Source organism: Lissotriton vulgaris, chromosome 1_1, assembly GCF_964263255.1.
Source record: "Lissotriton vulgaris chromosome 1_1, aLisVul1.2, whole genome shotgun sequence".
Taxonomy (NCBI): domain Eukaryota; kingdom Metazoa; phylum Chordata; class Amphibia; order Caudata; family Salamandridae; genus Lissotriton; species Lissotriton vulgaris.
Window position 1 is genome coordinate 1,261,214,022 of NC_141685.1, and position 26,409 is coordinate 1,261,240,430.

The following is a 26,409-nucleotide window of genomic DNA, read 5'->3' on the forward strand; positions in this document are numbered from 1 at the left end:
CCTGAAGAAGGCCCATACCACTACATATAATTTTTCAAATATTTGGAAAATGAGACATCTTTCACTTGGTTCTCAAATTGATGTTTCTAGCTGCCATATATGGATCAGTAATCTCACATTGTTAATGTTATACCATAGTTATAAATGATCCGAGGAGACACTCACATGAAGACCTTGACAGTCTCTATGTTAAGGGACAGAGTTGAAAATGGTGCAAGGACGTTTACACAGCTACATCGAATAGTTATGTCAGTATCCCTGCTAGAGACATGAATTTAAATTATTAGTTTCTCCAGTGGGAGAAAATAACACTGTAGCAGAAATTTCTGCATCGGCGACCAATACTAAGATGGGAATCTTAGGTAACAATGATGGAAGTGAAGGGGAAATAGAGGACGTCTAGCCCTAGTATAAACAAGCTTTACATTGAAAAAAAACGCCATCAAAAGGATTAACCCTAGTTGGAATTCTTCCTTCTGTTGTGATTTATTTTTCGAGTATATAAACACAAATATTATGTGATAGGCTATTGGATAACACATTAAGGGCACGGAACGCAAAAATACAACATTTCATGTCCCCACTCCTAAAGCTCAAAAAGAATGTACTTCATTCTCAAAAAAGTATTTTGGCATTTGGTGAGGCATTTGGTGAACTATGCTGTACTTAATGCGACCACCCTGCTCCTTTGCCAGCTGATATAATCTGTTGGTGCTTTGTCAGATGTAAAATCCGGTAAGGAATACTAGTGCCCAGGGCCATGTGGACTGAGAACAATCATACCCATGGATGTTTGCATTATGTATTGTAGGAGGAAATGGGCCACTGCAGAAGACACTCAGGTGGGGATGTGAGCCACACAGAACGAAAAGTCTCAAATGCAGAGCCATAGTTCCCATTTCAGCAACCCTTTCTATCCCTCCATGTTTTTTTTTTATTCCGATCATGTCAGTTTTAAGGGGTTTTTAAGGACTTAGAAGAGACAGGGCAGTCCCTCCATATGCCTTCTCAATTGACAGAGTTTTTCACTCATGGTCAAAGACATGGAGAGTGAACACTTCAATAGGCTACAAATGTTTTTGACAAAGGATCAGATACATTTCAGATGACCGTAAGATAAGATTGTTTTTCAGACCCAATTTCTTCCATTTAATCAGTCGCTGATTTTCGTTGACAGAATTTTAGTTTTATGTAATTTTATTACATTATTAAGATTCAACTTGAAGAAGAGCGGGGGATCCTTTCCTGAGGATTAATCTACTGCAAGAAATATTAAAAAACATGTCAAACTATGGGGTACAATAACAAAAATGTTGCATGGGCACCCCTGTGTAGCAAAATTGCACTGTACAGCATGAACTCACATGCAAGCATTAGTAAATCATCCCTTAACACTCTTTCCAACTAACTCATGTAGATTTTTGCGGATTTTTGACACATCCCCACACTGTCTTGATATACAATCAATTCATTGCAAATTTTGGAGAGGGTAACTCTATCCTGAGTGCTAAAACGTTACTGAGGACTGAATGGCTGTTATGTTTGGTAGCTTTTAATGTGCACACCGAGGGGCATATTTACAAGGAAATGTCGGAGCACGGAGGTTCGCCAATTTGGAAGTGCCGCTCGCCCACTTTTCCAAAATGCAGGGATGCATCGTATTTACAACTGGCACTAAAATTATCTACTTAGCGCAAACACATGCACCGTTGCACAATAGTGCAAGGGTTCCTGCGCTGCAGGGAAATATTGTTTATGTGCAGGAAGGGAAACAATCCTGCATATAAACAATCAATAATGGTGCTTCGTTACTTCTATGTGTGCTGCATTCTGCAGCACACATACAAGTAGCAAATCCTTATTATTTAATGACTGCTTATATGCAGGAAGCACATATATAATCATTAATGGTGTTTTGTTCTTTGCAGCACACATAGAAAAAGCAAAAATGAAGAGAAATAAAAGTATTTCTCCTTGTTTTGCCATTCTAACACCTGCTATTGGATGGCGTTCGTTTTTGGCGCTGCCTCACATTTACACCTCTTTGTAAATCTGGGGCAGCGTCAAAATGTAATGGGTGTTGCGGTTGAACGCCCACAGCAACACCCATTGCACGCCCCTTTCACGCAAAGTGATGCATGTAAAGGGCCCGTAATTACAAAGCAGCGTTAAGCCACTCAAAGTGACTTAGAGTTGCTTTGTAAATATGGAGAAGGGCATAGCGCCACCAGAACGTTTCTAAAATTGACTTTCTGGTGGCGCTAATTCCTTGTAAATATACCCCTATGTATTAAGTCATCTTCAGGTATCTGGGGTCACAGACAGTGAAAAATGACCATCCTTGCCTTCAAAAGTGCAGGCAGGGCTAGTGAGTTGGTGACGGTCAGCAGAGCATACATTTCAGCTGTGTACGTATCGCAGCACTTGATGGCAGGTGTTGGTTAATTGAATATGATTTCAAGGTGGATGGTTGAGATAGGCCGACATATGTCAGCTGAATAGCGGTTTACGGGAGTTGACGCTCCACATCTACTTGTAGAGATGTATCTAAAATGGACTTGGAAAGAAGTCGAGTCACGGCGTGCTTCATTTTTAGGTCTCGCCTGTCAATGCGCATGCGCATTGAGCTTGCGAGACAATCGGGGCTTAAACAGACTTTAACCAACTTGTTTACAGTAAAATTTTTGCAGTTGGTAGTTAAAGCAATCACACCAAAGTAATGATCCCTGCACACTTAAACCACACTTTCAATAATACGAAACAGAGGCATGCTACTTCCTACTTAAGCCGCTTGCACAGAATTCTACAAACATTTTCTGCAATTCTCCCTGTCCTTTATGTAGGTAAGACCAGGTCATGTTAGTGTGTGAGAAAATCTGGAGTTAAAACAAATTGCCATTGCATTATAATAAGGCATCTACATTTTTTGATAGACATAGACCCATGTTGCTTTTCCTAATTAAGGTTTGACGTTTCCATAGCCTCACTACATTTTATAACATCATTTAATGGGTTTAGAATAATAATTGATTTAGCTGGCACAACAGATAAGATATCACACCTTCCGACCCACAAGACTGTTTGACCAAACCTGCATTTTTAAAGTTTATGCCCCAAGGCACTGCATGATTTGAAATCCATATCTTCACACTGGAAGAATAAGGCAAGACTGGATAATAAGCTTGAATGCATTTAAGTAACTGAGGAAAAACTGAATTGATTTGATCTACGTCGTTTCATATGGCACACCATTTTAAAGCCATACATCCAAGTGATAAACAAACAGTTCATACCGTAAATATAGAAAGTTAATATTTAACTTATTTGTATCACATGTTCCTTTCTTTACTAAATCTTCTTTTAACAGTAAATTGGATGTATTGGTCAGGAAGGTCAATTTTACTAACTGCCAACTAGGAAATGGAATTCATGTTGCAACGAGCCTAGCCACATCTTATAAATTCATATTTGCAGATGGTGCTCATTACATCAATTAAGGCTAAATTCTTCAAGCTGCAGTCAAACTTTGCGGACTCGAGGTGGGCATTCATCTCAGTCGCAGATCTGTCTCTCTGGGTATAGCACACAGACCGGGGAGTATGACTAATGGACAAAGGGAAGGAAAAAGCCAAGGCGCATTGTGTTTACAGGCAGTGACTCCTTTGTGCTAGCAAAATATCACAACCACGCCTGGGTGCGTTGACGGCTGGCTTTTGTGGGTTGTGTTTTCCTCCTTTAAAAAAATAATTTTCATAAAAGGACTACAGAGAATCTTCTTCAGTGTGATGTAAGCTGTACGAAAATGCTCCACTCTCAAGGACAACTGCAGCAGACCCAATAATGTCAGACCTGTAATAAAGAAAGAGAAGAGAATCACACAGGCTGAACTTTGAGGCATGCTTAAAACACATTGACGGCTCTTCCCTGTTTTTCAACACTTTGGTTGTTTTTTCTGTTGGATACATAATTCAGTTGGCCCCTTGTTGACTCACTGCTAATTTTGGTTGGTTTCATTATCGTTTAGGGGGTTTAACAGTCAGGGTCGTTAAAAATTCCCCTGGGACCTCCTAGGAAATGTAGGTATCGAGCTGAAGGAATTGTTAGGGTATTTATGACATAGTTTTATTGTAAGTGCATTTATGTAGCACACACCTCCGCTGTTGAAGGCATTGAAGCGCTTTATGGGGAGCAGCACGCTACCCAAAAAATGTTGAAGGTTAATCCATCCGCCATTGGTTATTGCTACATATTAGGAATAGTCATGTGATCTTAAGGAAAACATTTCATCTACTTACTCCAGTTTCTTTTGTGGTAGAATAAACTAAAAGGAGTTGACCTTGATCATTAGTGGAGTATATTTAAGTTCATACTAATGATTGACGGGATGAATAGATATCCAAGAGCAGACTAGGGATTTTGGGTTGCATTGGTATAGCTTCAAAGAAGGAGAGGTTGGGATTTTTTTAATGAGGTGTGGACAATTTTTAGAAATACAATAATTTCTACCCTCTGTTGCATAACCTCTGCCAGCAGACAGAAACCACCTGCACCACTGGGCTTGCCAGCCCTTCCATATGGAGTGCCCAAGAGCCAGCCCAAGCTAGCTGCTCACCTCGATCAGTCAGCTGAACCTCTTTCCTGTGGTGAATCCTGCAGTGGTATGTGGATCCTCTGCATGTCTGAAGACAGGTCCTCTGCTTGATTCTCTGTGTCCTTGCAGGATGCTCCTGTAGAGTCGTCTCCTGTTTGGGACAGGAAACAGGGCTTAAAATGTGACCAGTGATAAAAAAATTGATTAGAATATTTTAAATGGACTCATTTCTGAGCTGATGATCCATCAGTGAAGTTTGAGTCAAGGGTTCAGCAATACATTTTGGGATCATTGCGTGAACAAAGGTAATTAGACGGGTCAATGAAGGATAAGAGTTGGAACCAATAGCTTCATAACATTAGAGATTAACACTGGAGTAAAGAAGAGGCACCTCCACAATAAGATGGCAATGTAGAGTTCACAGGTTGCAATAAACACTTTGATCTGGTACTTATAGCCGTAGATGTCTTTTTGGATTTAATGAAGGACTTTGATTATTTTATCAAATGTCCAAATGTATTTGAGGACTAGTGTATAGAGGTTTCTGAAAGAAAGAGTAAAAAATGAGTGACAAAGATTTCGAGAATAGATGGAGCGGGACAGCAGAGGACACAAGTGCATATAGGCATGTGGTGTTTGAGTGTGTGTCTGTGGGTGTGATTTCCAATCAGTTGCTATTTTCATATTGTAGGTTTAGCACAGCTACAACACAAGTGACCCAGTGAACACTGCAATGTCTTCTGGACATGAGAATCCCTAGGAAGCCCACAACAAAGCCAGTTCTGGGACGCAAATGGGAGTGGACCGGGCAAAGACCAGGCCGAGAGTGAGCTGTCTGCACCTGTCAGCAGCTGGAAGAGGCTGGGCCTGCTCTCTTGGCCCCCGGCCAGGTCCAGTGGTTTAAACTCTCTGTGGCAGTAGCAGTGGCATATCTTGTACTGGAAGACTTTGCAGTATGTAACTGAGTTATTGTTGTCACTAAGTCTTCTTTCCTGTTGTTTCAGCCTGTATAGTGATTATGGGGAAAAGTAAAGCCGTGCCGGTCACGACACCTACGGTCTCAAGCCACGCAACTATTGACTCCTTTCCGGTAGAATCAGTGAGGGCATTTTCAAAGGAAATTGACTGGGCTGAAAGGCGACAGTCAGGAGAACCCAGAGGCTCCACTTTTCCATTGCCTCTAGAGGCCCTGCACACGGATGCCATAAGTGTGCAGGGGATTGAGCCTGTTGCTTCTTTGCCAGATCCATTTGGCCCTGTATCTATCCCGGCCCCTGAGGCCTTTCTTCCTGGCATTCCCATGAGTAGGCCCTCCCTAGCCTCACCTTCTAGTACTGCCATGATGCTACCCGCTAACTGTCAAACAGAAGCACAAGACCAAAAAGACTGAACATCTGCCAGAAACATTGAAGGGTTTGCCGGCCAATTTGTGAGCAACTGTCTCGAGACCATGGAGGACTTTGGGCTCCTGTAACACAAAAATTAACAGACATCACCAGCTTCTAGAGAAATATTAACTAGATAGGAGAACATTTTGTCCTTCATTGACAATGCACCCTCTCCCTACCCTTGCAGTCTCATGTCACCAATGTTGATGTGCCCTCTATTAACTATCCAAGGTGCATTCAGCCTCGTACTTGCATCCCTACATCCCTTGTTTAAATTAGCCTGACAGCCCACACCCAGTGCCATGATTCTCACCCTTTTTACATGAAATCGGCCCCCGTTAGTCAGCACCCTTCCGTGCATACCCCTGTTGTAGCAGCCCAGTCCTCTTATCCTCTTCATAGCGGCTTCTTATTGCCATTAATCAATCTTCCCCTAGCCTTTTGTCCCTATACCATAGTTCAGACTGGGGTTCCCGGGCTTGTTACTCATAACCAGGAAATTACAGGCCAATTGAGCAATAAGGTTTCCCATTGGTTAGGCAAACACACAAGATTTAACATGGCAGACCATAAGAACATTTATTTTATTTTATTTTTTAAAGTTATAAGGCGCAAACAGCTACCCAAGAAGGGTTTCCTGGCGCCAAGACACAGCACAATAGGTGGACCGGGTTCACTGGGGTCGTTCAAGATTATTGATCGAACAACCAGGTTTTTATTTCTTTCCTGAACCTAGAGTAGCTTGCTTCCTTGCGTATGTGGGGCGGAAGTGAATTCCAAATGGACGGACCCTGGTGGGAAAACGATCTCCCTCCCATTCTAGAAAGTTTGAACCTAGGCACACAGAAGTTTGCTGCTGATTGTGACCATAGGTTTCTTTTGGGAATGTAGGGATGAACTAATGCCTGTAGGTATTTAGGTGCGGTGCCTGCTTTAATCTTGAACATATAGTTCAGAGTTTTGAATCTGATACAGTTTTCCACCCTAAGCCAGTGCAGTTCACGCAAGTGGGAGGAAACACAGGTGGTTTTTGGGATTTTACATAAAAGTCGGGCAGCTGAGTTTTGGACAAGCTGTAACCTCTTTATGACTGCTTTATTTGCACATAAGTACAGGATGTTCCCGTAGTCAAGCCGAGATGTGACAAGGGCATTGACTACGGTTTTCTGAGTGGAGATGGGCAGCATCCACAGGATCTTTCTAAGCCACTTCAGGGTGGTAAAACAAAGGCCTACAACCTTGCTGGCCTATTGTTTCATGGACAGAGAGCTGTCCATAATTACCCCCAGATTCCTTGCATGGGTGACTGGTGTTGGGAGATTTCCCATCTGGGAAGGCCAATGTGAGGCGTTCCAGAGATCTCGCTGTTTGCCCAGAAGGAGAATCTCTGTCTTGTCTCCATTTAATTTCAGCTGGTTGTTAGTCATCCAGCTGAAGATGTTCTGGAGACCTTGTTTAAGGAGAGACGGGGATCGTGGACTAGATTCTGACAGAGAGAAGATAATCTGTGAATCATCTGCGTATGTCATGAGGGTAAGTCCAGATCTCTCCACTAAATCTGCCAGAGGTCTAAGGTAAAGGTTGAAAAACAACGGGCTGAGGATAGAACCCTGCGGTACTCCGTGGGGGGAGTTGAAAAGTCCAGAGCACGCTGTGGATGAGGTGATTTGGAACGTCCGTTGCTCCAAAAAGGACCTGATCCATTTCAAAGCATCGCCACATATCCCGTTTTTTTCTAGCGTGGTTAGTAACCTTTCGTGCGACACAGTGTCAAAGGCTGCGCTTAGGTGAAGAAGAATAAGGGCAACCGTTTGACCGTCGTCAAGGAGTTTCCGAATGGTTTCGGTGACTCCCAGCAGAGCGGTTTCCGTGGAGAAGCCAGCTTGGAATCCAGACTGAGTCGGATGAAGGAGAGAGTTTTCTTCGGAAAAAAGAGTTAGGGCAGAGTGCACCTGTCTTTCCAGATATTTGGAAAAAGCAGGGAGAAGTGAGATGGGCCTGTAGTTTGACAGTTTTTCAGGGTCTGCTGTTGGTTTCTTTAGTATTGGAGTCATAATAGCATGCTTCCAAAGAGTGGGTCCTGTAGAGATTTCCAAGGAAGAGTTTAGTGTGTCCACAATGATTTCAAGCGAGGGAGTGTCCAGTAGTTTCATTATATTAATAGGAATAGGGTCGCACGGGGAGCCAGATTTGATGGTCTTAAGGATGGACTTTAGAGTGTCGATCGTAATAAGCGGCCAGTGTTCTAAGGTCTGATTTACACTGGGGGTATACTCCAAGTCAGCCTGAGAAGCAGTGTTAGTTTTGTTACTGTTGATTTCTATGATTAAATTGTCTATTTTATCGGTAAAGAAGTGAGCGAGATCCTGACATTGTCTCTTGTTTAATGGGCGGGTAGTTGCTGTAGTTTGAGCCCCTGCTAAATCTTTAACCGTATTGAACAGTGTTTTTGCTCTATTTACGGCTTCCATGATGGTATTAGAGACGTACAGGCGCGGGCTTTCTTGCATGCAGTGTGGTATAGGTTTCTTGCGTTTTGATACGTCCTTTTTTTCTCAGGAGCGAAGTCTTTCCGCCACTGTCTTTCTAGTACCTTACATTTGGTTTTCTCCTCTTTAAGTGAGGCGTTAAACTACGGGACTGGGGGACGATGTCTATTGCCCTTAGTGTGAGGGGTTGGTGGGCAAGTTTCAGCCGCATTGCTGAGCCACTGTTGGGTAGCTATTGCAATACTTTCCATGCCTTGACCTTTACTAGGTGGTCTTATGCCGAGTACTGTGTTGAGTTTTGAAATGTTGAGAGTTTTCCAGTCATTCCAACATATTGATGGTCTGTATGATTTCTTGGATTGGGCCCTACTGAATATACTTCGTCGGAGACTGTGTGATTGTCAGTGTTAAATACTAACTGTGGCCAGAAAACTCAGCTCCACCCGCAGAGTGTGCAGATTTTTAAAACATAGGTCCTGAGGAAGGTGGTGGATAACCCACCGAAACGCGCGTCGACCTTGCGTGGAACCAAATTTAACAACTTATGGTTCATAGTTAGGCAGAGAATCTTGTGCCCCACAAATCAAGATTTGTTCAGATACAGCATGTATATGGTGGGTGTGAAAGGTTATGAATTAGAATGAATGATATTGAGTGAGTGGAGTTTTGTTAGTATTGATGTGCTTTTATAGCCAAGGGGATATTTGTTATGAAATTGTAATTGCACTTTTGGTAATATGAGCCTTTTTTTACAAAATAATGTACGTATCATAGATACAATGGATACAAATATTTTATAAGAAAATAAATGGAAATGAAAAAGAAATAATGATGAAATGAAAATATACTGAAGAAATGATATGAATTAGTCCTGATGTTGTTGTGTTTGAATAATATGCAATATGAAATATATAAACAATGTTGGTAAATAAAAAGTAGATAGGTCGTGAGGGAATTTTTCTAGTACTGTACTTACCCTTTCCCCTCTCTTCCATGACCTCAACGTAACGGTACAGGGGTCCCCTCCTTTATGTTTTTGATTAAGGCTGATAGCCAGAAACCGGTCCTAGGATGCTTGATTCCGGTCCAAGGGAAGACATGGCTTGGCAGTTTGGGGTGGACTGTTCCCATGAGGTACAGGGTCAAGGCTGATTTGCATATGGCCATGTCTGATCTGGGGTGGCGTGGTAAGCAAAATAACGATGGATTAAACCCAGATCTGTGACTGGTGGTGAATGTTTTGCAAATGTGCAACATTCCGTCCATCATCTTATGTGTTTTGCTGTTCGCTCTATGAGGGAAGGGTATGCCCAGACGTGGTCCCTTGCTCACTACGCCACTGTAGTCAAGCTATCCTGGCTGATGATGGCCGATAGCCAGAAACCAGTCCCAGGATACTTGATTTCGGTCCAGGAAAAACAAGGCTTGGCAGTTCGGGCTGGACTGTTCCCATGAGCCATGAGGCACAGGGTAAAGACTGATTTACAAATGGCAATGTCTGTAATGGTTTTTTTTGGGGCAACAAGGGGGAACCAGCGGGTAGCTATGAACCATGGGTATCAACTGAATTCTAGAAACAAAAGTTCTTAGCTTATTTGGAAATATAGCAATACTGTATAGAACACATACGAGCAATGTCGGAATGGGCCACGGGTCAGAGTCGACCTCGCGGATCACCGGCAGCAAGACTGAGCACCCAGACGGTGATCCGCGAGGTCGACTCTGACCCGCGGCAGATTCCGACATTGCTCGTAAGGAGACGACGGCCATTGAGCCTCCCTCTAACTTTCTATCCTTGATTACGCCCGCCACACCCGGCGCGACCAGTAAGCCGGCGATCCCCCACCTCCGCCCATATCTTGTTAGGAACGGAAAACACAGCAAAGAATGCTCGGCACCACGCCGTAACGGGGAATACAAGAAAGCTTTCAGCACCCACCGCACTATCAGTGCAACTGCTCGATTGTCTAAGGAACGTTTTTCCTGGCTGTCTTGCTGCAAACCAGCCCCGGCGCCATCCCAAATATCCAATAACCAAGTTTACCATCCTTCACCTCTCATTAAGAGGCGTTCTCAAACTCAGGCAAACTCTATTGTAAAAGTCCTGATGATGATCCCCTTTATATAACTGAGCAAAGGGATCGAAACGTCGACACCCATGAGTTGGCATACATGAAAATAATTCATATGTGGTTTTGTATGTGCTACTCCAGGCGACACTGTCACTATCCTTTACTTATAACAGTGCCCTGCCTGCTCCTTTCTTTTGCCTGTAAACACCCCTTTCACTCTTCTCTATTTCCTTTTTCCTCCCAGTACGGCACAGGATTGTGTCACGCCACTGCTGTAGAAATGTATTATAACTATATTTGATATTTGTTGATAAATAAATTCCTTGTCCGGCTGGGCAAGGAAGTTCAAACGTATAGTAGCCTATTGTGTTCTATACAGTATTGCTATATTTCCAAATAAGCTAAGAACCTTTGTTTATAGAATTCAATGTCTGTAATGGGATCGCGTGGTGAGCAAAATAACGATGGATTAAACCCAGATCGGTGACTGGAGGTGACTGTTTTGCCAATGTGCAACATTCCGTCCATCATCTTGTGTGTTTTGCTGTGCGGAGTTTTGCCTACTCCGCGTTCGGCGGGGAATGCGGAGTAGGCAAAACCCTGCACACTCCGCGGAGGAGCGGAGTTGGCCCGCCCCCGCCTCCCACCTGCCATATAATAACAATTGCTAAAGTTTAAAAAAATACGTTTGAAGCACCTTACCTTCTCTGCAGCGTGAGCGGCGTCCCCGGCTGGCCTCCTCCTCGCTTCATCTCTTTCGCGGTGAAAACTGTGCATGCACGGACGTCCGCGCATGCGCATTTCTTGTAAGAAATGCACATGCGCGGGTCCCCGCATATGCGTAGTTTTACCACGAATGCCATGAAGCGAGGAGGACGCCAGCCAGGGACGCCGCAGATAAGGTAAGGTGCTTTTAAACTTATATTTTAAAACTTTACCAATTGTTATTTTAGTGAGGGTGGGAGGCGGGTGGCGTAGTGGTGCTACAAGGAGAGCCACGGAGTTTGTTATCAACTCCGTGGTGCTCAGCGTAGCCCCACTACGCACACTACACCCAGGGTTATTAAATACCCAGAAATTGCATGTAATAGCTTGAGAGAATCCTCGCAGACTAACTCACTTGACATGTATCATACCACTACAGTTGTGCTTTTTTTATAGTCCCAGCTGTTTACCCCAAGCTTAACTCAGCCTATAGGTGTTAGTAGAGTTGAGAGAGCTCCAGGTGGGGAAATGGTATCTTTAAATCGTTTTTCTCCCCAGGTAGATCCTAATGACCTGGACTGACTCTTCGAGCACAACACTATATCCACATCTGAGGGCCATTAATCAGGGCCTTCTCTACAGCGCTCTGTAGATCTTCTGAGCTTGTCTTCATCAATGTTGACGCATTATCCCACACTTTTTTTAAACACTGTGTACCGCCCTTGTAGGGTATATTCCCCACGGGCCTTCAGCTGGCCCCTGAACTTCTCATTCAAGCAGCGCATACGGTATGGGGAAGGACTTAAGACTCGTCTCATGGAATGTGGCAGGATTGTCCACAAAATTTCTAGAGGCGAGGTGGATCTTGTTTATTAAGTTCTTCAATATTAGCTGTCTTCAGGAGACTTGGGAAGTATAGAATAATTTTTTCCTGGAGGGGTCCAAAACCTTTTTATGCCCTGCTGTGGATCAAGCACTGGAAAAGCGAATGGGGGTCAAATTAATTTTGTTGCCTTCGAGCTCTGTGTCTTCATGAAGGACTTTAAGTGGGATTCACTTGTTTTGCAGGGACTGAAATTGCTTGTCGGGAGATCTCTTTCCCTGGTATTGATTTATTTCTACAATGCAAAAAGGTTGTCACAAAGCTCCTCAAACCTCTGCGCCTTAATTGGTGCCATTGACTCATTAATGGGGGAGGGCCTTGCTCAAGAGAAACGTATTTTGGCTGGGGATTTTAATTGTCATCTGTGTTTGAATTCATAAAATCCCTCTCATAGCATACCAACTTGCATGTCTATTGAGGGCTTTCACATGGAGCACATCCCCAAAAGCGCCGTCCTAAATAGTTTTCTACACACTCACAATTTGGTCTCTACTTTAGATAAGTTGACTAATTCAGTCAAGCTTCAAATTACCCCCACATTCAAAGGCAAGTGTAGTGCTATAATCATTGATTTTATTTTCATTTCAGCTTCCTTGGGATGGGCCTCTGATAACTTTAATATCATACATAGTCCCTTTAGTGACCATAACCATTTGCTTCTGGATCTTGAGGAGGCAGGCCGCCTAACGGAGCATTCTCGCATGCCCCCTGGAATATTACCACTGACTGACTAGGGGAGGAGTTTACGGTGGTCACAGATAGATTCCAAGGTCTTTAACCACTCACTTTTTACAGTCTGCCATCAGGAGAAATCTACCTGCTTGGACCTTCTAGTGTCGGGGGAAGAGATTTTAAGCTCTTTTGTCTGAATTGCTAAGATGATCTCTAGCCTGCTAATGGTCCCTGTTGCTAGTCCCCTTCCCCCGAATCCTAAATGGTTTGATGCTGAATTTTCACAGGTTCTCCACCTTCTGAAGAAAGCCTTGAAGCAAACCCCTTGAGATGGAGAGCGGGTGGCAAACTGTTGTTCTGAGAATAAGAGGGCTCTGAAAAAAAGGAGGCAACTGTAACAGAAGCAGGCATGGGAAAAGATCACAAAATTATCCATGAAAAACCAAATCAATCATATCGTGGGTACTTGTTTTGGAGTAATGTGCAGCTTGAGGAAGGTCTTTAAGTGGATACCCGTTGAGACCCGGAAACCCCTAGTGCAGGGTCTAATTATAAATAGAATGGACTATGGCAACGCTCTTTTACTCTCTATAAATGAACACCATCTGAATAGGCTCTAGGTTCTTCAGAACACTGCAGCTCGGCTGGTTCTCAATCTTCGGCGAAGATCTTCTTCTGCCCCCTGCTTAAAAAGCCTTCATTTGCTTCCAGTAAAACTCTATGCCTGGTTCCTAAGCACATGCATTGAAATAGTCTCAAATACTGGTCTCAAAAGCTAAGATAGTACAAGCCTCGAAGAGAACTCAGATCTAGTAATGAGTCTTTGCTGACGCCCCTTAGAATACACACCTCCAGAATAAAATGCCTCTTCATCTTCGCATTATCCCTGAACATAGCCGCTTTCGCAAGAAGCTGAAGACTTGGCTTTTTGTAAATTAAACCATCTCCACCCTCTTGTCAGAGCCGTCTGCAAGCGCAAAGAGAATCCTCAGATGTGATTTGTGCGCGATACAAATATCCTAGACTTGACTTGGAAAACCCACACTGCTACTGTCCCATATCCCTTATTGACGGAGCAGTAATTGTCCCAGACTAAATTATCAACATGAGCTCACATGAATCAGATAATCTCTGAGGTGCAGTTCCTTTTCGTCTGGGTAAATCAACTACAGAGCAATGCCTCAACCTTTACTTACTTGTTAATAAATACACTGTAGTCCAACCTGGTGTCCTGTTTTTGGCATTTATGGACCTTACATCCGCCTTTGACCGGGTGAATCAAAAGAAATTGTGGGACGTACTTATTCCCCTAGGTGCTGACCCTGCTATTGTAATTTTACTGATGAACCTCCTTGCCCCACTAAGGCAGAAGTTAGATTTTTCAAGGGGGTGGGCCTTTCAGAATAGTTTAAATACACCAGGGGTGTTCGTTAAGGAAGTATACTTGCCCCTTTTTTATTCACTTTTGATATTAACGGCCTAGAAGCCACCCTCTCTTCACTACAGTCTGAATGTCCTAGAGTTGGTAACAAATTATTCCCAATTTTATTGCATGAAGATGATGCAGTGCTCACGGCACTTACAGCATTTAGGCCTGCAGGTTTTCATTGATGGGTTTGTTTCTTCTATGGACAGATTGGACTAGACAATCAACTTTACAAAATCTAACGCTATGGAAGTTGGCCCTCAGTTGACTAAGTCCAAAATGTTTAAAGGGGGGGCACCATACCCTAGCAAAGGTTTCAGCTTATTCTTATTTGGGAACTTTGTATGATGCAAAATTGAACTGGAACCACTGATGGAGGGAAAGTTGGACGACATGAATAAATCATGGGGGGCTGTTGCCAGCTATGCCCACAGATTGGGTTCATGGTCGTCAGGTGTGCTTTTAAAGTGATGCCAGTCCAAATGTATTTTTAAGGTTTTATAAGGTAGTGAAGTATGGGGCTACTCCTGGGTGCATAATACCAGTTTTCACAAAATAAGTTTCTGAAACCAATTATGAAGGTCCCCCAGAGTTCTCTGTACATGAAGAACTTGGAGTAAACTATATTACTGATCTGGTGGGAGTGAAGCTCCTGATGTGTTGGGTGAAGATATGGTCAAGGGAGAGTGCTGATCATTTTAGATTTCCTGTTCTTAGATCACTCAATTAAAATTCCCTGGATATCGTACGTAAAGGTGTCCCTATCTACTCTAGGCAGGGCCGACATTTTTCTTAATGGCGGCCAAAAAGGGGGAGAAGGGAGAGGACTCTCAAGCCCAGAATCCCCAGTCCCGCTGTTACTCACAGCCGTGCCCAGAGGCGCATAAATCAGATGCGGCTCTGGCGGCGCGGGAAGCGTGAAACCTGCTGCTTTCTGTTGCCGTAAAGGAGGAAAAGGGAGAGGACTCCCAAGCCCAGAATCCCCAACCCCACTGTCACTCACCGCCGTCCCCGGAGACGCATAAATCAGCTGTGCGGCTCCCATGGTGTAGAAAGCATGAAACCTGCTGCTGTCTGTTGCCATACAGGGGGAGAAGGGAGAGGACTCCCAAGCCCAGAATCCCCAGCTCCACTGTCTCTCACTGCCACGCCGGGAGGAGCATGAATAGGTTGTTCGGCTCCCGTGGCACGGGAAACATGAAACATGCTGATGTCTGTTGCTTCAAAGGGGAAGAAGGGAGAGGACTCCCCAGCCCTGCTGTCACTCACCGCCGCGCCCAGAGGCACATAAATCAGCTGTGCGGCTCCCGTTGCACAGGAAGCGTGAAACCTGCTGTTGTCTGTTGCCACAAAGGGGAAGAAGGGAGAGGACTCCCAAGCCTAGAATCCCCAGCCCTGTATGCCTGGTAGCAAACATCTGTAGTACACATATTGACTTAATGTTTACACCAACTGCAACACAGTGTTTTAATTTTATAATTATACTAGCAGCCCGTCACGACCTTGTCCAGGAGCAATCAGGCTTCCCGGACCCCCACCCGCCCCGACATTGTGCAGCAGCAGTCCGGCCCCCCGCCCGCCCCAACATTGTCAAGCAGCCTGGGCCCCCGCCCGCCCGTCCCGTCCCCCGCCTGCCTGACCCCCACCTGCCCCGACCCCCGCTTGCCCGGAGCCTTACCTCAGCCGACGCTCCTGCCCGCGCTCCTCATTTTACTGCTCCGCCGCTCCTCTCCGCTTACCGCTCCTCCCGCCTGTCCTCCGGTCCTTACTGCCATTCCGCCGTTCGTCAGCGCTCCTCCCTGCGCCATGTCCGCCGCTCCTCCTCGCGTTCCTGGACGCCGCTCCTCCCCGCGCTCCTGACGTCAGCACGCAGGTCGCGGCCGGTGCTACTTTGAAGGGGCTACTTTTATTTTTAATGTTAATTTTTTTAAATAACGTATATTTTTATACTTTATATAGCCTATGTCCATCTGCACACCATGAAAATTACAATGATGTATCGGGTGTGTGGATTGGCACTGTGGTTCCCGAGTTTACCCGCCTCAAAGGTGCAAAGTTCTTCCTTTATAATAGTAGTATAGATCTAGATTTTATACAATAAAGACGTATTCATTCAACACCTCCTGTGCTGTATTGAGGCCGGGTGTGGTAGACGGTCAGGTTCTGTGCTATGTGATGGTGGGCCATGATCCAGAGGGGAAAGTTGTCAGGCTGCACACTGCATCCCCACAAAGTCCTGCTGGTTTTATCCTCCCTGTAACTACCTCCTTATGTGCACACGCCGTGCATTACATCTTTTTACCACGAGAGGCTGCACAAGTCCTGCAGACGGAGCTTACATCTACACCTTTCAATGTGGTTGTCTTCCAGGTTTGTCTCCTTGCTGTTTCTGTGTTACAAAGCACTTCACTTCACCCTCTTGTATGGGAGTATAAAGTGCTGTGCCGTCCTGTACGTCTACACCATGGATTAAAACATTCCTCTGTGTTCCTCAGTCACCAATGTGCTAAAGCATTATTTCTTGTTCTTCTACCTCTGGTATTTGAAAGCACTGTCCGAAGGCAGGGCCGGGGGTGCGACTCCTTGAGAGACTGGGCGCCCGGGGAGCAGCAGCACCCCAAACTCGCTCAAGATGAGTCCGGGAGGCGCTGTCTGCTGTGAGGGGTTGTGTGTGTGCAGGGGGTACTACACACCTGCACCCCCCAGCAGCCCCCGACCTCTCATGTTCCTGGAATTCAGTTGGCATCATGCCCCTTATGACCCCTGGCCTGCCCTCTGCGGCCCCCAGACTCCGAGATTGCAAGAGCAGACGCAAGAACAGAAGGGAGACAGGGCTCAGATGAGCACTGTTTGCATTGTTTTGCTTGGCCTGGACTGGAACATTGGCACATGCATCACATACAATGGGTTTATTTTGCAGGTAGATGCAGTGCATTGAAATGTCTCTTTCTGATGATGGATTACGAACAAACTGGGTTCACTTAGCAGCAGATTTTTTCACTCCCTCTTCTGCTGCTGAAAGCCCGATTCACCCGTCCAGCGCCCACTCTCTCCCCTCCGCCCACCCTGGAAAGCAGAGACGAAACCACACTCGGGCGAACAGCAGGCTGTGAAGGGCTTGGCTTGCCTGGGACCGGGTACGGAGCCGCAAACCTGCCAACAGTCCGTGACCAAAAAGACTTTGGACATTTCCAGTTTTAAACCCACTAATTCGCAGAAAAGAAACCACATAACTTGTAACTCAAGATGAACTTACTGGAAATCGGCCTATACAACACGAAGCCCTGATCAATAACCATGTCCGCCAGGTCCGCTGCTCCTCACCGGCCGCTCGTCACCGCTCCTCCCCCACGCCATGTCCGCCGCTCCTCCTCGCGCTCCTGACGTGAGCACGCAGGTTGCGGCCGGCGCTACTTCTCAGGGACTATTTTTTTTATGTAATTTTTTTAATATAACGTATTTTTCTACTTTATATAGCCTATGTCCATCTGCACACCCTGAGGATTACAAAGATGTATCGGGTGTGTGGATTGGCGCTGTGGTTCCCAAGTTTACCCGCCTCAAAGCCTCAAAGTTCTTCCTTTATAATAGTAGTATAGTACTGTGCTGCTTATTTAGCCAAAATAGCCTCTGAAGTGATGTTGTTTTGTTATTTTTTATTTTAACATCATTAAAATATCTTAAAGGAAAATAATTTGAGCCAATTTTACCACAGGTATTCAAAAGTAATGCAGCATGACTGTGAGCTCAATGGATATAGAGGCGGGAGAGTTCTGGAATGCCATTGTTTTACTCATTTGGGCTACCAGACCACTCTTGCATATCAAACCGCGAGACCACATCTCCCCTGCCTTGAAAGCCCTGCATTGGTAACTGGTTGCAAGAAGATCCAAGTTCAAGCTGCTTTGTATCACCCACAAAGCAATACATGGAATGGGAACACTCTTCATCAGGAATAAAATCACCAAACACATTCAACAAAGGAACCTCTGCTCTAAAGGAGTATCTCGCCTCAAAATCCCAAGATACAAGAAAAAAAGCATGGGTGGCACATCCTTCTCTGTTCAAGCAGCCAAACTATGGAACTCTTTACCCCCCAACATAAGATCCACCAACAACTACCTTATCTTCAAAAAACTACTGAAGAATTGGCTCTTCCCCACATAAGCACCATACGCAAACGGAAATTTACAGCATATCCCTCTGTATATAAGCATTTGTTTTCACTATGGAAATGTACCTACCTTTGTGTCTTGCTTTGTATAAACATGTAAGATAATAGTTGGGAGGAAAAAAAATAATATTAAATAAATAAAAATCATCTTTGGGCTACATGTACTTACTTCCATTGTGCATCTATGTACCTTCCATGTACTTGGATCTGTGTGTCTGTTGCCTTTCTCCTGAAAAAGCATATCAATGCACTACCCTAGTTCTCATACCGTGCCTCTATCAATATCTTTAATCTACATATACTTACCTCCTTTATGTATCTATATACTTTCAATGTACTTATGGGTCTATATATTTATCACTTTCTTCTAATTCAGCAATTCCAATGCACCACCCTATTTCTCAGCCTATACCTCTCTCAATATGTCTTCTAGCCCAACCTTCTGACTCATCTCAAACTTCTTTCTACTACTATTTTCAATGCACTACCTTATCTCTCATCCTATACATCAATCAATATATCCTCTACATCCACTCTCTCATGTATCCCAAACCCCATATCACTACTATGATCCCCAAAATAACCCTTTCAAGACTCTCTCCAACTCTACCCCTCCTTGCATCATCTGACACCTCTTTTACTATACCGATCCCTTAAAACAAACCTTTCTAAACTCTTCCCTCTGACTCATCCAAAAGCCTCCTCCTACTGCTAAGACTTAAAAAAAATCCTTCACTCTTTTATCCCTCCACCATCCTTTTCAATCAAAATTAACAGACTAACATGTTCACGTCTTAAATTCCATATTCAAGTATACTAATTCACCACTAATCCTTTATGGGTTCCAGAGTAGCATGCTACTCGCCAATAAAGCGTCTCAACAACCCATCAGCGTTACACGCGCTATATAAATGCAAACTGTTTCCCTTTTCTACCCCTCCCCAACCCTTCTCAATCCAAACAACTGACTAACATATCCACCACTAAAATTACTTTCATGTTTCAGCATACTAATTCAACACTAGTCCTTATGGGTTCCAGAGTAGTGTGCTACTTGCTCTTCAAAACCCCATCAGGGGTAGCAAACGCTATATAAATACAAACATCTTTCCCTCTTCTATCCCGCCACCTACCCTTCTCTACCTAAATAACTGAATAACAAGTCCACTACTCAAATTACTTCATATTTTACTATACTAATTTTCAACACTACCCCTATATGGGTTCCGGAGTGGCGTGCTACTCGCCAGAAAAGCGCTTCAACACCCATCAGGGGTAACAAGTGCTAAATGAATGCAAACCTTTCTTCCCCTTTTATCCCTCCACTATCCTTCTCACTCCAAATAACTGAATGATATCCACCACTGAAATTACTTTCATATTTTACCATATTAATTCACCACTAATCCTTTATGGGCTTCCTGAGTACAGTGCTTCAATATCCCATCAGGGGTTACTAGCGCTATATAAATACAAACCTTATTTCCTCATCTATCCTTCTGCTATCATTCCAAATTTAAATAACTGACTAACCTATCCACCACTTAAAATGTACTTGCATGTTTCACTATACTAATTCAACACTAATCCTCTATGGGTCCCGGAGTAGAGCGCTACTCGCCGGAAAAGCACTTTGACGCCTCGTCTGGGGTAGTAAGCGCTATATAAATGCAATTACAATACAATACAATTACAATATCTGATTTTGCCAAGTTGTTAAAATAAATCATAAGCATCTGCCTACTTTATTCCAACTTACTGACGGCTTACCTTTCAAACTATATCTTGCAGTTTTTTTATTAAAACACAAAGCTCTGTCATATTTAAAATAAAAACTCAAAATAAAACAAGCATTGGTAAATGCAATAGACTTTGCCTATGTGAATAATAATTAGCTGATTTTTGTTGTAAGTGGAGCTTGGTGAGCAGCTGTGCAATATAGGTTACTGAAACTGCATGAAAGTGTTGTGACTTGTTTATTGAGGCAATATATTGTGCTAGTAATACTATAAAGTGGGTAGATTAGGTAAAGGGCAAAGGACAAAAACAAAAAAAACATTGCCCCAGACAAGTACGCTTGAAATGGCTACAGCTATGGTAACGGGCAGAGTAAAAGCCAGACAAGCACCGTGTAAGCACTGTGCAGGCAAAACCTAAAAAAGTAGTTTATTTTGCAATGCACACATTTATTTACGAGACCATTCAAATATTTTCTGCTGAATTTCATAAAAGAGGACTACGTTTTGACTCTTAAGGACTCTAGGCGCTGTCCCTCTTCTCAAGTGATATAAAGTTGAGTATCAAATGCTGAGTAAGCAGGAGAAAAAAGCTCAAATTCTGCATTACACATCTGGAAAAGGGGAAAACTGAGAACAGGGGTAAGAGTAGTTTTGAAATTCACGCTGCAGAATTGTTTAGGGGCAAAATAACAGGTAATTAAAATACGACCCTATTATAGTTGAGAGGAATTAAACTATCCCAGTAAAGCTGTTTCTGGCCCACATGGCCGATGGTCTCATTCAGCGTAGTAGCACAGCATGTATTTGTAAGCGATCAACCACTTTTCCAGTTTTTCAACAATATGCTCTCAAAGCAATTGACTGATTACAAATTAAAATACAAAGACAGTCATGCACATCAAGCAAACTGTTATATTAATGCAGCTGCAAGTAAAATAAAACATTATTGTGTAGCGCAAGTGCTGAAAGTATATCTATTCAACTAAAGGTTATAAATGCAAGTATACTTAAAACTGTACTCCTCCCTGTGTGGCAGTTCATGCTTTTCGGGAATGAGCTGCCTTCTCTCCTAAGAGAAGATACATTTTTTTAAATCGTAGCCTTACTTTCTGTATTCAGATATATAATTCACTCCTATTCTATGCAATTCTTCCTTTTTCTGTGTAAAAAGAGAACATCCATCTATTTCAAAAGTCATGCATGCATATAGGTAATACAATAGAAATATTTGGGCCAGATGTAAAACCTACTAATTTGCGACTCACAAATTGGGATGTACAACAGTGTCCAGACACTGGTTCCGATTCCTAATGGGGTCGCAAATTGCATGTCTTATTAACATTAATGAGGCAGGCGCAATTTGCGACCAGATTAGGAATGTCTAGCACTCACAGGGATGGTGGTCTGCTGGGGTCAGCAGACCACCATGTCTGTGACTGCTTTTAAATAAAGCAGTGTTTTTTAAAATGCAGCCCGCTTTCCTTAACCGCATCGCTGCGGCGGTTATTTTTCCGATGTGCGGCTTTTTTCCAAAAGCCGCGTTACATGACAAGCTCAGCTCGTCATCCGCACACGACCACCGTGGCTGATGACTAGCTGAGCTCGTCATCAGCAGCGAAGGGGTTAAAGGAAAGCGGGATACATTTACAAAAAAAAAAGAAACTGAAAAATGAAACTTTTCAGTTTAATTTTTTTCGGGGCCGGCAGTGGCCTCTGGGACCACTGCCTGCTCTTAAAAATATTTATTGAACCATTCACAAAGGAGGGACCCCTTCCCGTTTGTGAATGGTTTACCACCTACTGAAGTAGGTGGTAAATGGCGAGTATTTTGCGACCGCAATTGCAGTCGCAAAACATTCATACATACAAATGCGAGTCGTTATTCGTAATATATTAATTAATTCCCTTCCTATATTAATATATATATATAAATATAGGATGGGACGCCCTTGGCACACCCCTTCCTAATAGCCAGTCGCAAACCTCATTTTGCAGATCAGTCAAATTTACTGATTCGCAACATGAGGTTTGTACATGGCCATACCCTAAATTGCGGTCACAAATAGGCCGATAGCCCATTTGCGACCACAATTTCGGGTCGTTCATCTGGCCCATTCTCTGCTAGTAACACCCCAAATATTTTTCCCCCGAAAGTTCATAAATTGCTGTCCCCGCACACTGAAGACACAGCAGCATTTTCATCTCAGGACCAGTGTGATGTGTGCCACATCATCCAGTCTGATATTTTAACTATGGAATATATTACATTTTATTCTTAGCAAGCCAAATTTGTACCTGCAAACCTTAAATTATTACCCTTAATGAACCCGTGCACATGAAGTTGGTAAAACAGTTAAGTCCTATCCTTCATGCATCTCTTTGTAAGATCCTCCCTTATGCTTCCATTCTTGTGACCTAGTGCATAATTTCCAGAAAGAGAGACAACTTGTTGCTTTGAAACAGGCTTGGAACTTCACGTGTTCTAATGTTATGAGTGCGAAGTATCTGAACTCATGGTGGATTCTGCCCACATGTGATGGAATCTCCACACTTGGGGCCTAATTCACGAAGGGCCTCCGTACTAGTGGGGCAGGTCTGGCAGTCGTAAGTCATTCTTAGCACTTGGGGCAGAATCTCCGTATTGAGAATTCTCACTATGGAGATTCCGCGCCAAGTGCAGAGACTCCCGTACAACTGCCAGGTCTCCGCCATGAGTGTGGAGGCCCTTTGTTAATCAGGCCCTTGGAGCGGAATATCCACACGGCTCACATTCTGCAGTGCACCATGTCGAGATTCCGCCCGAGTGTGGAGTTTACCCCACAAGTGTGGAGACTCCCCCACAAATGCAGAAACTCTGCACTTGTAACTTCAATACGCGTAAGACCCTTTGTGAATCGGGCCCTATGTGTTATCTTAGTTAGGAAAACTGCTATGCACTTCACCTATAGGCCTGTGTATCTGTTAAATTACTTTGGCACAAATTTAGTAAGGTTGTACGTGGGCACTCTCTTAATTTAAAGCAGCATAAAAGAGTGTGACGATCTACTATAAATTATAGAAGTAATATATTTGCTGCTGGTTTGTATTTTTCTCATGTTGTCAATAAAAACTATTAAAAAAAATTGTGCGAACACAAGCCTTTGTACAATTGCTCCTATTTATTACACATAGGAACAAATATGGAAATACCACTCTCTATTTGCAGAGAAAGCATAAAAACTATGTATTGTTTTGCCTTCTTCAAATCCCAGCATTTTCATGGTTCTGTGTTCCATGAAAACAACATCCTGTAGTCGGGCCTTTTCGGTACTTTGTCCCAGTCCTGTGGAAATCAGTTCCCCTCCAACTTCACCTGAGGGCTTATTTCTGTATATGGCTATTCATGTGCACTGTCTGGTTATAGACTGTTTGTCACATTAAAGCTGCAGCAGAATTGCACAGGGTACCACATCAGATCGGCACCATGGGCACCGAGGATGAATGTCTGAACAAACCCTTTTGAAACACTGGTAAGGTTAATCTCAAATGTAATTATTAAGCTGGACATGACTGGTCTCATCACTTGGTATAATAAAAAAAATAATGCGTTAGCTTGGTTGTAGGAGAGGGATGAGGTGACTCCCTGACTGTCAGTTCCAGACAAACCCCACTTTTGTGAATTGTTCTACTCTCTACTGAGTATAGAGCGGGAAGCCATTGAACTTGTAAAACCTTCTGGTGCTCTTAAATGTAGTAATGGGACTGAATCATATTTGCTGTGGGTATTCTCTTCTTTGTTAGCAACTTCTCTAACCATTTTTAGAGTTGAGCAACTCTCCGCTTATCAAAGTTTTCAAAAGGTAAGACACATAGGAGCATATTCTCAAGGACTCATTGCAGATTTAGCAACACTTTTCCGCCACTAAAGTGGTGATAGATTTATTGCCCTATTCACAAGCCTGCGCTAACAGCCGACATCGTCAGTTTACCTGTGATAGCTGCTGCTAAAAACATCTCCAAGGCTGACAGTGACAACTAACGCTAATCATACGCAGAGTAGGCGTTCCTGTGCAAAAACTCACAATAACACCACTTCGCGATATTCTCAATGACCAGCCAGATCAATGATGCGGTTCAAAAACAGGTGATAAGGCACATTAGCAGCAGGGACTTCAGAACTGCTTTTTTCTGGTCTTGAGTAGGACGAAAACCTGCAGTATAAAGGGAGCCCAGCTCAGAGCCACATCTGAAGACCAACAGATGCCATGGAGCTACTAATCATGCTGCTTGGAGACCAGAGAGGGCTACATCTCCCACTGCCACCACCCCCAGGCCCCCCCCCCCCTGACTGCCAATGAGGCAACGCAGAACAAGACAGCGGACCTCCCGAAAACACACCAGCCTCAGAGACTTAAACTCCAGAGGATATCATTGCCCACTACAGGCTCAAAAGGACAACCATCCTCCGCATCCAGACCCACATTGTCCACAGGCTGACGGTACCAAAACAGGGGACAACCAACATTCCTCCGCAGACAAAGCTGCTGGCTGGGCAGCACTTGTTGCCCTCTGGAACCTTCCAACCAACAACTGCCAGAGTCAACGGAGTTTTACAGCCAGCCCTATCAAAGTTCCTCACACATGTCTTGGATGCCATCATCAGCTTGATACCCCAGCACCTTCACTTCCCCCACAATGTGCAGGAACAGCTGGAGACCAAGCAAGGCTTCTACACTATAGCTGGCTTCCCGCACATGTTGGGGGCAATTGACTGCACACATATCCTACTTGTGCCCCCTGCCGACACTACACACAATTACTGCAACAGAAAGCACACACACTCCTTCAATGTGCAGGCAATAGTGGACCCTCGGGGACTGTTCACCAATTTTGATGCCAACTTCCCAGGCAGTGCGCATGACTCCTACATCTTCCGACAGTCCATCATCAACCAGCGCTTTCAGGATAGCACCTATGGAAATGCACTGCTTGTTGGTAAGTACACACCTCAACTCCACAATCATACAATTCACAACTGTGGGAATGCAAACGTAACAAAATCACATACAACATGCCAACTAACATGCCCACCCACCAGACACGACAACACAAGTAACTGTGGTAACAGGGGCCAGACATGTAGACAAACCATTCACAAAGGCATAGCCCCTCTGCCACACAATTGCAGAATGTGGGGAGAGGTGGGAACCAAGAATGTGCAAAGGAGGCAATGGGCCCATGAATGAAAATGCACACAATGCCAAGTGTGGCGGTGATGTGCTGGACAGTCTTGAGTATGCAGAGCACAGACATGTCCATGTGGACATATACCACTGATGTTTGTAGTGGTGTGGACAGTGGACGCAACCATGTTACCTCAGGCAGTGGGGAAGACCTTGGACATGTAGCTATGTCGCCCCCCCTGTAAGCGTTAGCGTAGTAGCCTGGGCTGGCGTATGCCAGTCCAGCGTATGCCAGTCCAGCGTAGGAGTGTGAATAAATAGCCTTGGGTTCTGTGCATGGTTCACTTCCGGGATGGCCACCAAAGTAACTACTGCGTGTGTCTCTATGTCTGCCATATCCTGACCATAGGCCTACACACACTTGACCGACCACCTCAACGGCCAAATTTACACCGGCGACGAGGTGGCTACATCACATGCCACCCGGCGCACATCTCGTCAGCAACTGCAGGGGCATGTCTGCCAGGGAGGCACACCTCACCCTGCCACGAGGCCACCGCAGTGACTGGTGGAGCCTGCGCAATCCTGTGCGCTTGCTGCATCCCAGCCCGCTGGTCCCCAGACCCGTCCGGTGCCCAGCGGGGATTTCCCTCCCCTGCGCACCCAGTCCTCACTGCTCACCTACCACCACCGGCATGTCTCAAAGAGGGCCCATCACTTGCCGGTGCAATCTTCAAACCTGAGGCCCGCGAGCTTGGCAGCCTCCTGAGCCGATCGCTGGCTTCCGTGCAACAGGCCCCCAGCGCACCCTGCAGCACCACACCGTTCTGTGTGTGCTGACTGCTCCCTCTGGCTTACACTGCGGTCCAGCAGGTCTAGGACAAATCCATTTCAGTCCAGACCTTCAAGCCTACTGCATCATAGCAGGCTGCACACCCACTCAGCTCTTCAGGTGGGCCTACCTCAGCGCACCACAAGTCATCGCCACGGGGCGGTAGTCCCGTGCCAGACGCAGTGCCTCAGGTGTCACTACCTCTGTGCACCACAAGTCATCGTCCCTTGGGGCTACCCCACAAGTCTGCCTCTAGCAGCAAACAGCATGTACTCG

General features: G+C 44.5%; 1 protein-coding gene across 2 annotated transcripts in view; it reads right to left on the reverse strand.

Annotated features, from left to right (window-relative positions):
- Positions 1-1,339: 1,339 nt before the first annotated feature.
- Positions 1,340-26,409, reverse strand: part of PPP1R1A (protein phosphatase 1 regulatory inhibitor subunit 1A) — a 536,807-nt gene continuing 511,737 nt past the window's right edge. For both annotated transcript variants that reach the window (XM_086964611.1, XM_086964610.1), the window contains 2 exons: positions 4,613-4,742; positions 1,340-3,849 (listed from right to left, as the gene is read on the reverse strand). In XM_086964611.1, coding sequence (XP_086820737.1) covers positions 4,618-4,742 — 125 coding nt within the window. In that variant the 3' untranslated portion in view covers positions 1,340-3,849; positions 4,613-4,617. The remainder of the gene's footprint in view (positions 3,850-4,612; positions 4,743-26,409) is intronic.